A 10,383-nucleotide genomic window follows, 5' to 3' on the forward strand; every position below is an offset into this window, starting at 1 on the left:
TTAATTTGACAATGAGGAATTCAGCAAATGCTAGCTTGCATTTAGCTAAACCCATCTCTCAAAGTTCCCAGCACCACTCAAGGTATGGACAAACTCTTGACACGTGTTTTACAAGCTACTTATCGTCACACTGTTAAAATAATCGCCTAAGTCATTTTTTGTCAAAATTGTTTTTGTTTTTTTTGCCTAAATCATCTCCTCATGACGTAGGTGAAATCACCTAGCCTACATCCTCAGTTGATCAGATCATGTGATTTTGATTTTACCCCATCATTAAGATAATGGCCTATGTCGAGTGAGTGACTTAAGCGGATTTATTATGCCTAAATCAGAATAAAATGTGACTTAGGCATTTTTTTTAACATGCCTTTGTGACTTAAGCAAGATATGGTAACACTTTATTTTGAAGGTGTCTACATAACAGTGACATGAGCGTGTCATAAACATGACATGTGATGTGTCATGAACATTAATGACACTTTGAAGTAACATTAATGCTCATGATACTTGTCATGTCATGTTTCTGACAGACTTGTGTGACTCTTAAGTCACAAAGGCATGTTCAAAAAATTGTCTAAGTCATTTATTTCTCTTAAGTTACATTATTTACACACAGTGTTATTACTATGCCAATAGCCATCCTTTGTTACATCCTTTTTGAGTGAAATGATCAATAAATGTCATATGTTACACTTTTGGTGAAGTTTTTTGTGTTTCCTGCAAAACTTAGTTAAGGCGATTATTTTAACAGGGTGACGATATGCACTTTATAAAGACATTTTAAGTCGTAGGTAAGTTTGCTCACACCTACCTGACCTCAGGTGTCTGCTGCAGCTCCAGACTTCTTCCTCCTCTGGACACTTTGATACCTCTCTGCAGAAACTCACCAAGAGTGGCACGGAAATGATGACGGGGGGCGGACAGGTGAGGCTGCAGCACCACACCTGAACCTTTTTTTTAGATGCTCGTTAGAAACGTGCAGATATCTGGCGCCTCCTTGTGGTTTTATTGCTCACAAACATCATAGACATTAACCGGAGGCGGAAACCGTCTGAGGGACGTACAGTAGCAGCAGCAGCTAGCGGGCAGCACAACCTGCTGTGCACAACTAAAGCGAGGTTTTTCACATTTATAATAACACTAAGAGGACATTTTCGCTTGACAGGATATTGATGTCATTTTGTGGCACCCAAAACGGCGGGTGAGTGTGTGAAAACCGTCTGCTTTTATGTTTTATTGTGGGTTTTGACTCGCTGTCTGGACGCTTTCTGTTAGCCGGTCAGCTAGCTGTAACGTTAGCCACTTTATGTAATCATGGCGGAGTGTTATCGGGCAGCTCCGTGCTGCTTCATGCTAAATATACTGTAGTACATGTTATGTAAGACTTTTTAAAAATTGGTGCATGCGTGTGTCTGCTCTCCTGCATGGATACAATTTGTGCAATAAATTGCCCTTCAACGTGCAATATATTTATGAACACTGCATAGCATCATATCTGCTTCTGGCAAATTTAATTGAATTGAAGACTGCACCTTACCTCCCTTTCTTGCCTATGTTTACATTATATCGTATATATTTTTCTTTACATTTACTTGCCTATGTATGTTTATATTGTATATTTTATATATATTGTATCTATTGTCGCACTGCTTTTTGGAGTCAGCTCTCCAATCTCATTGTACATGTGTAAAGTGACAATAAAGGCATTCTATTCTATACTATTCTATACTTTTCTATTCTATTCTATTCTTATTACAATGAGGTAAAATCGCAAGAGAGGAAAGTAGCATAGAGCATGAAATTTAGAGTCTCACTTAATTCCCAAGACATCAACAAGAACAGTCAGCAGCAGCTGTTTTAAGGTATCTTAGGCTATACATTTCCTTTTTCTTGTCCTTATTTATGATTTTTCCCTCTGTCGTGTGTTTCTGTCCCCACAGCCGCCGCAGTAAATGGGACCAGCCCGGCCCCGGCCCGGGTTCCGCTGGGATGGGGGAGGCTGAGGCTGCTCCCACCGGGGCTCTGGATGCTGCAGCTGCTGTGGCTGCCAAGATTAATGCAATGCTGGTAGCTAAGGGCAAACTCAAACCCTCGCAAATAGGCATCCCGGGGCCACCTGATAAGGTAATCAGGAGAATAATGTATGCATAAGATATGCCTGGTATTATATAATCAGCTCTGATGCAGGATCATCCTCCAGTATGTTGGAAAATATGTAGATATATAGTGTAAGATTTAATACATTTGTCAATCATGACAGTTTTCTTCACTTAAAATATCTGTTTAACATGTCTGGTTGTGTTAGGCCTCTGTAGGCGATGTTGCAAATCAGTTTTAACCATATTGCCGTAACCCCTGCTGCAGCTGGATTTCTGTCTATAAGATCCTTATGATAGAAATTGCTATATGTCATAGTGTTCTTTCAGTTTTATAAAGTAATGTGCTTAATTGCCTAGTTGATGATTATCACACTTGGCTGCATGATAACAGCGTGTCGAACAGAAACTGACATTTTCAATTTGCGTTAAACATTTCTGATAACAGCCTGGGAGAAAATCTGACTTAATCCTGTTTTATGCTGATAATAAAGATGTTCCAGCATATCTCTCTTAAAATGAAATATTTCCAAGAGTCATCATTATGTTGTGGCACACAAAGCTATTTGTGACAAATTCTTTGAGTCCATAAGTACTCACTTTCTCTTCATACACATTACATTTACTCCTGCCACATATTGAGGAGGTTCTGCACAAACTTGCTGCCTCTCCAGGTTTTCTTCTTAGCACCAAATTTAATTAGAAATCTCTTGCTCCCACTTAAGTGACAGTAGCACACTACATCTCGTGACTCCTGTCCTCACAGGCTGTAGGGATTGGGAAGCCTCCAGCACCAGCGAAAGCCAAAGACGACCTGGTTGTAGCTGAGGTGGAGATCAATGACGTCCCTATCACCTGTCGGAATCTGCTGACACGTGGACAAACGCAGGATGAGGTCAGTAGCGATATGGGCAATCATAACTCGCAGAATTAAGTTCAGCATTAGCTTTGTGGAGTATTTATTGAAATGCACTCTCCCTCACCGGTTTGTCTGCAGATCAGTAAAGTCAGCGGTGCTGCAGTTTCAACCAGAGGCCGGTACATGACGGCAGAGGAGAAGGGCAAAGCGCTACCAGGGTGACTTCTCTCCCCCTTTATATCCAGACACTGATTATAAAAACTAAGTGATTATAGGTTAACACAAACTTTCTGTTCTTCTCGTGCAGGGATCGACCTCTGTATCTGCATGTCCAGGGACAAACAAGGGAACTCGTCGACAGTCAGTATTTTTTCAGACTTTTAAAAAAATAAATGCATGTCTTCATACATCACGTGATTAGACTGATGGTTTCTTTTCCTTGTTCTCCAGGGGCGGTTAATAGAATCAAAGAGATAATAACCAATGGTGTGGTGAAGGCTGCAACTGCCTCATCATCATCTTCTCCCTTCTGCCCAACTGGAACTTCAGTCACAGTTTACCAGCAGCACAATGCGCCTCCTCCCTCACTGCCCCCCATAACCCACCACAAACCACACTTTCAGTCCGGGGTAAGGGTTCCGGTTTTATTTGTCTTTTTTAGCTCATAAACCAAAATGATACTACCAATGGATATACAGTCACGGAAAAAAATATTAAACCACCCTTGTTTTCTTCAATTTCTTGTTAATTTTAATGCCTGGTACAACTAAAGGTATATTTGTTTGGACAAATATAATGATAACAACAAAAATAGCTCATAAGAGTTTAATTTAAGAGCTGATATCTAGTCATTTTCCATGTTTTTCTTTAAGGATTTTAGTTATTGTCAAGAAAACCATGGAAGATTGCTGAGTATATCAGCTCTTAAATTAAAATCCTATGAGCTATTTTTTGTTATCATTATATTTGTACAAATCAATGTACCCTTTACCAAGAAATTGAAGAAAACAATGGTCTAATCATTTTTTCCATGACTTTTTTATACTTAGCTGCATTTTAATGTGTATCTTGGTCTTTGCTTTCTCAGATGCATTATGTTCAAGATAAAATCTTTGTGGGCCTGGAGCACGCAATCCCGGGGTTCGTGGTCAAAGAGCGGGTGGAGGGCCCTGGCTGTTCATACCTGCAGCACATCCAGGCCGAGACTGGGGCCAAAGTCTTCCTCAGAGGAAAAGGATCAGGCTGTTTAGAGCCTGCCTCTGGACGAGAGGCCTTTGAACCCATGTACATCTACATCAGGTCGGAATGAATTCACATTAAGACCCTCTGCTTCTCAGATGATTCCTGCTTGTTTAACAATATCAACTATCCTAGTATTGTGGGCTCAGTAGAACTAAATACAGTCTGCTCTCTCTCCAGTCATCCTAAACCAGAAGGACTTGCAGCAGCAAAAACCTTGTGCGAGAACCTGCTTCAGACGGTGAGTAATTTCCTGCTATTGTGAAATGTTTAACCACGATAACCCAGGCCTGTGCTCTACCATTACTACAACTGACACTGCCATTGTTTACTGGTTGGAGGAAGAGCTGGATTACTGCACAGTGCAGGGTGCAGTCATTGCAACGCTTTGAAATTTGACACTGGTCTAGCTGTTGAAAACACTCATGTAGATCAAAGCAAATGTCCCAGAAACTACGTCATCTGTTACAATATATTCTGGACATATTCTGAACCATGACATATTGGTCCTAATCAGTATTATCCCCAGGGGTCACTGCTGAAATATCCAAAATGTGTTACTTTCTCAAACAAATGTAGGTGTGTATGATTGCACTTCCTTGTGGCACGAATGTCGTCAATGATCGGAGCTCTACAGATGTACCTTTGAGATTAAAAAAAACTATTGGCACACATCTGCAACTGCAGATAGTTGTGCAAGTATTTGGTATCAAGCCACAATTTTAGACCACACATTTGAGTGGTGTTTTGTTCGAACACAGCTTCCTGCATAAAGTTAAAAACAAAAAGGTAGAAGCTCAAAGGGAGAATTTGCTTCTAACAGGAGTTATCGTTGAACGACATTAGATCATTTGTGTAAATATAGTAGTTTTATACAATATGCATCTCAATACATTAGAATATCATGGAAAAGTCCACTTCCAGTAGTTCAAGTCAAACAACCCCAACCAAGTATTGAGTGCATATAGATGGACATACTTTTCAGAGGCCAACTTTTCCATATTAAACATACTTTTTAAAATTAATCTTTTGTAATATTACATTTTTTTGAGACACTGAATTTTAGGTCTTCAATAAATGTAAGCCATAATCATGATAATTAGAAAAAAAAATTAAGACATGAAATATTTCATTCTGTAATGGATCTATAAAATGTGTTATTTCCTCTTTTTGAATTGAATTACTGACATAAATAAACTTTTCTATGATATTCTAATTTATTGAGATGCACCTGTAGTTTTTACTGTAACTTGTGTTTTGGTTACTTGAACTACTAACAAACCTTATGTGTATGTTTCTCTTCCTCTCTAGGTCCATGCAGAGTATTCTCGTTTCCTCAATCAAATGAGCTCAATGATGCCGACACAACAAGGTACAACATGTCTTTCTGTTGGTGCAATAAATTGGTTGTATTAGTCACTGGGAGAACCTGAATAAATGTCTTTCTCTCCCTGTCCTCCTCCAGGCTTTGCTCAGCCTCCAGTGGTGAATGGGATGCCCCCGCAGCCTCCTTACTACCCCCCTGCTGGATTCCAGCCCGGCTACGCCATGCCTGTACCACCACCTCAACCCGTCTCTCTACCTTACGTTGTCCCACCTCCTTTACATCCAGCAGCAGCTGCTGGTGTCCCACCTCAGTACCCCCTCCCTCCTGTCCCTGCCCCTGTCCCTGCTCCCATTCCCACCCACACCCTTGCTCCAGCGCCAGTTCCCGCACCTGTACCTGCTCTTGCTTCAGGCACTCTGCCACAGGTAGGGCCGAGCCATCGTAACCACGTGTGTACGGCATGCAAAGCAATATCATTCACCACATCTTTCCTTCTCTGCAGACTCTTCCTCCTGTACCTTTTCTTCCATCAGCTGCAGCGCCACCCAAAGCTCCGCTTCCTGCCGTATCAGCCAACCCACCACAGAAGAGACGCTTCACAGAGGAGGTCCCAGACGAGAGAAACAGCGGCCTGCTCGGATACCAGGTGATTAACAGCTCTAACACCTTCAAAACCCCTCATCATTCTGCAGGATTTTTTTTTTTTTTTGCTTATTGTTCGTATGACTACATTTTGACCTGAGTGCAGTGTCTGTCTGTCTGTTTGTCTGTGTGGGTGGAGGCACTTAGTTTCATAAGCCAATCATATCCAATCTGTCTTCAGCTGCCTTAGGAATGAGTTCTTAAACCAGGAGTAAGTTTTAGCTACCTGGGGTCTATCCTCTCAAACTCAATGAGGACTGTGAATGGGTTGGTGGATGCCTGAAATAAGGTCTGTGGTTAACACAAGTTGAAGAGATATTTGCATTTTGTTGTACAACATAAAATATGTTAGTAAATACGACCACTTGTGATTTTTTAAGTTTTTACGTGTCCTTAAAAAGACAGTTGCTAACAAGTGGCTAAATGAGGCTAAATGAGGCTTGTCGGGGACATTAAACGTCGTCATTACAACAAGAACTCTCTCACAAGTCCGCCTCACAGCCTCTAGTCAGGTTTTTCAGTGCTCTTGCAAACTCTTGTAGATTGAAGATTAGGTTAATGAACAATTTATTAGGTTACAGTTTTACTAGCTTGTCAAAACGGTAGGTTAGCTTGTCTGAGACCGTCTGAAGCATAACAGTAGTGACACTGAAGTCATGCAACCGTGGTGTAGTTCTCTATAGCATAATGTTAGCCTTTTATTTCTGTCGTCTGCATTACCGCTTCAAACATCATAAAAGTGGTGTTCATTATCCTGCTGAACAAAACGTGTCAGCATCAGAAACATGTGTTTGCCACAGAGCTTATTTTCTGCAATGATCTAAAATCCAATGAAAAAACCCCATAGGCGAATTCTCAGTAGACCCCTGGTGATGCTACTTCCAGGTTGGCCTACAAAATTACTTAAGTCTGCTTGCTCTCTATTACTATCCAATTGCTGTAACTGAACTGCTACCATTTCATCCTTCTGTACATTGATTGAGATGGCATGGCTTGCTGTTTCCTGTTGTTGTTCACTTACAGTTTACGTGTTTCTTTCTACTGGAAATAAGGAGTTAAAAAAGTACTATACTAATACAGATAAGCTGTAAGTATCTTGCTTAGTTTCTGGGGAAAATGTGAGAGTAATCAGACTTGTGGTAAGCTACTAATAATGAGAGTTTTTCACTTTGGTGTTATCACAGTGATGAGTCATATTAGTTAGTGCCAGAGCAGGGCTTAGTAGAGGATGTCTGCTAATCGCGCCTGTGTGTCTTTTTGCTCATAGCATGGACCCATTCATATGACTAATTTAGGTGCAGGCTTCCCCGTGGGCAGCCCGGAGGCTACAGGACCCCCACCAACACAGAGTTCCTCCGGCCCACCGAGTGAGAGGGACAGGTACACACAGTTTTGTTTACAGGTGCATCTCAATAAAGTAGAATATCATAGAAAGTTTATTTATGTCACTGATTCAATTCAAAAAGTGGAAACAACACATCATATAGATCCATTACACACAGATTGAAACATTTCATGTCTTCATTTATTTAATTTCTTCTAATTATAATGATTATTTCTTACATTTAATGAAGACCTACAATTCAGTGTCTCAAAAAAATTGAATATTACAAGAGTGATTTTAAAAATAATGTTTAATATGGAAATGTTGGCCTCTGAAAAGTATGTCCATCTATATGCACTCAATACTTGGTTGGAGCTATTTCACTTGAACTACTTTTCCATCATATTCTAATGTATTGAGATGCACCTGTACATTCTGTTAGTGAAATCTTAACAGTGTGCAAAGGCCAGAAGTTAACTCGCCGTTTCTCCTTGTGTCCTCCAGTCGGCAGCTAATGCCCCCACCTTTGCTGCCGGTGAACGGAGTGAGACCCAAGATGGAGGAGAGAAGGGCACCTCAAGGCCCCGTGGGTAAGGGCATTAACCTGTGGACTGACAAATCCCTGTCCAAATCCAAATCCACAGTTCCTGACTGTGGACTGTGACCTTTATAAGCTCAGCATGGATCTATTCACAGCCTTAAAGGGACAGTTCGGATTTATTGAAGTGGGGTTGTATGAGGCACTTGTACATAGTCAGTGTAATATCTACAGGAGATGCTAACTGAGGGTAAGCCGACTGTTTTCTACTGTAGGTAATTCACTGACTGCGGATTAATACGTCATACAGCCCCACTTACAAAAAAAAATCCAAACTTTCCTTTTGATGTAGAGCTGCAGAGCAAAATGCAAATCCTCTCTCGAGTGAAAAGCTGTTTTACTTAAAGCCCAAGTACATGAATTCATGGAAAAAATTATTATGCCACCCTTGTTTTCTTCACTTTATTGTTAATTTTTAATGCCTGGTACAATTAAAGGTACATTTGTTTGGACAAATATAATGATAACAGCAAAAATAGCTCATAATAGTTTAATTCAAGAGCGGATATCTAGCCATTTTCCATGGTTTTCTAGATAATGATTTTGGTTATTATCAATTACAAATGTACCTTTAGTCGTACTAGGCATTAAAATGAAAGAGAAATTGAAGAAAAAAGTGGTCTAATAATTTTTTCCATGACTGTATATCATGATACATATCTGGCCCAAAACCTTATATAACTTTGAATTGGAATAATACATTTTTGTGCCAGGTTAGATGACGACTGTTGCAGGACTCTGCTGCTGTGACTAGAAATCTCCACATAGTGAGGCGGAGCTATGACTACGACATCTTTCATGCATTGTTCAATCCTTTGTGTAAAGAAGTCTGATAAATCGAGTCGACCTTACCGTCCCGTTCTGATGACATCATCAGTCTGGGGTTGCCTGCAGTTTGTTTGCTTTCCTCACTAACGAGAATCTCTCCTGTTTTTGTGTTTTTCTCTTTTTCTCTGTGTTTTTCTTCTCTTCCATGTGTCTCTGGGGCGATGCTGGATTCTGATTGGGGGTGGGGCACGACTCGTCCTGTGACGCTGTCCTGCCGCTCGATTGGACGGCCCTAACGCTGTCGCTCCCCACCAACCAATGGCTGCTTTCGAACGGCTGCCCCCCTCCTCTACTCTGCTGACAAACTATGATTTAAATCTATTAACTTTTTGTCTCTCCCAAATTGTGTTTGGAATAATTAACTTGAACCTGTCCTATTTGAAACATGTTGTCGCTGTGGTTGTTTTTTGTTTTCTCTCTGTCCCCATGTTTCTCTCCCCTCCTCTCCCTCTTTCTTTTGCTTCCCCTCCTCTTCTTTCAGAGCCCTCAGTGAAGAGATTAAAAACTGGTTTGGTGGCGTACACCGGCGACTCCTCTGATGAAGAGGAAGACCACTCAGCCTCCAAAGCCTCGGGGCAAGGTAACCCTGGGGCCGTTCCCCCCACCTCCACCTCCTCAGCCTGGACACAGGGCTATCGCTGCCCTCCTCCACCACCCCCTCGTGCTAAAACGCAGCCACAGCAACAGTCTATGCCTTTCTGGATGGCGCCCTAAAAGATGAATAATCTAAAACTCCTTCAGTGCTTTTGTGCCGAGTCTTACAGGATGTTCACCCAAACTGAGCCTCTCTCTCTTTTTTTCAATCACGTGGATGACGCTTAACAGCTACATGTTGGTTGCAGGATTATTTTAGTACTTTGGGTCCAAACGGGCCGACTGTTTTTTTTGGAAAACTTTATTTTGGTGCACACATCATAGTTTGAAGATGAACATTTGCAGGACTGACACTCAAACTATTTTGTGGCTGTATAGATGGTCAGATTGGTGATATTCTTCCTTATGTTTAATTTGGAATGGTTTTAAAACTGATGCCAGACTAATTGTTTGAATTTACTGTCTTTGTATGAACATTATTACAAGGCAATGATGTTGAACATCACTGACCACCTTCCATTTGATCCCTCGTAGCTTTTTGTACTCTGTCACCCCTTTTCCTTTCCGTTCTCCCTGTCCAAGTCAGTGACACCATCCTTTCCTATTCTGGTCTTTTTTGTACAGATCATATTGGACTAATGTGTAGTAAGCCTATTCAATTTATTTCATGCTTTTATTAAAAAAAATAAACTTAATTTATTGCCGTGTTTGAGCTTGTGATTCTTTGCAACGTGTATTTTCCTTATTAAAATCTGCTCTGCCACACTTAATCACAACATCTGCCAATTAGCTGTCAACAGTTCTGCCTGCCAAAATAATTAGTGGATTAAGTGACCAACTTGCTGCAGAATTTATATTACCAGAAATAGACCACTC

General features: G+C 40.9%; 1 protein-coding gene across 5 annotated transcripts; it reads left to right on the forward strand.

Moving 5' to 3' along the window:
* Nucleotides 1-1,064: 1,064 nt before the first annotated feature.
* Nucleotides 1,065-10,214, forward strand: khdc4 (KH domain containing 4, pre-mRNA splicing factor). 5 transcript variants are annotated; one of them, XR_009394826.1, is made up of 14 exons: nt 1,065-1,201; nt 1,941-2,124; nt 2,863-2,991; nt 3,094-3,173; nt 3,263-3,315; nt 3,406-3,584; nt 4,043-4,254; nt 4,375-4,435; nt 5,506-5,566; nt 5,660-5,946; nt 6,024-6,167; nt 7,459-7,543; nt 7,992-8,077; nt 9,395-9,457. XR_009394826.1 is itself a non-coding variant. In XM_059340043.1 (14 exons), exons 1-14 carry the CDS (start codon nt 1,173-1,175, stop codon nt 9,625-9,627), a joined length of 1,851 nt encoding a protein of 616 aa, XP_059196026.1. In that variant the 5' UTR covers nt 1,065-1,172; the 3' UTR covers nt 9,628-10,214. The 5 variants fall into 5 exon arrangements, 3 of the variants coding, with proteins under 3 accessions (XP_059196026.1, XP_059196027.1, XP_059196028.1); XR_009394827.1 differs by having other exon boundaries at nt 9,404-9,446; XM_059340043.1 differs by having other exon boundaries at nt 7,431-7,543; nt 9,395-10,214.
* The last annotated feature ends 169 nt before the right edge of the window (nt 10,215-10,383 follow it).

Source organism: Centropristis striata, chromosome 8 (assembly GCF_030273125.1).
Source record: "Centropristis striata isolate RG_2023a ecotype Rhode Island chromosome 8, C.striata_1.0, whole genome shotgun sequence".
In the NCBI taxonomy this organism is placed as follows: domain Eukaryota; kingdom Metazoa; phylum Chordata; class Actinopteri; order Perciformes; family Serranidae; genus Centropristis; species Centropristis striata.

Bases quoted from the DNA above. Each gene is read 5' to 3' on its own strand.
- khdc4 (XM_059340043.1), top strand. From the start codon at position 1,173: ATGTCATTTTGTGGCACCCAAAACGGCGG. The intron at 2,992-3,093 runs GTCAGTAGCGAT...GTTTGTCTGCAG, and splicing joins GTGGACAAACGCAGGATGAG to ATCAGTAAAGTCAGCGGTGC. The intron at 4,255-4,374 runs GTCGGAATGAAT...CTCTCTCTCCAG, and splicing joins CCCATGTACATCTACATCAG to TCATCCTAAACCAGAAGGAC.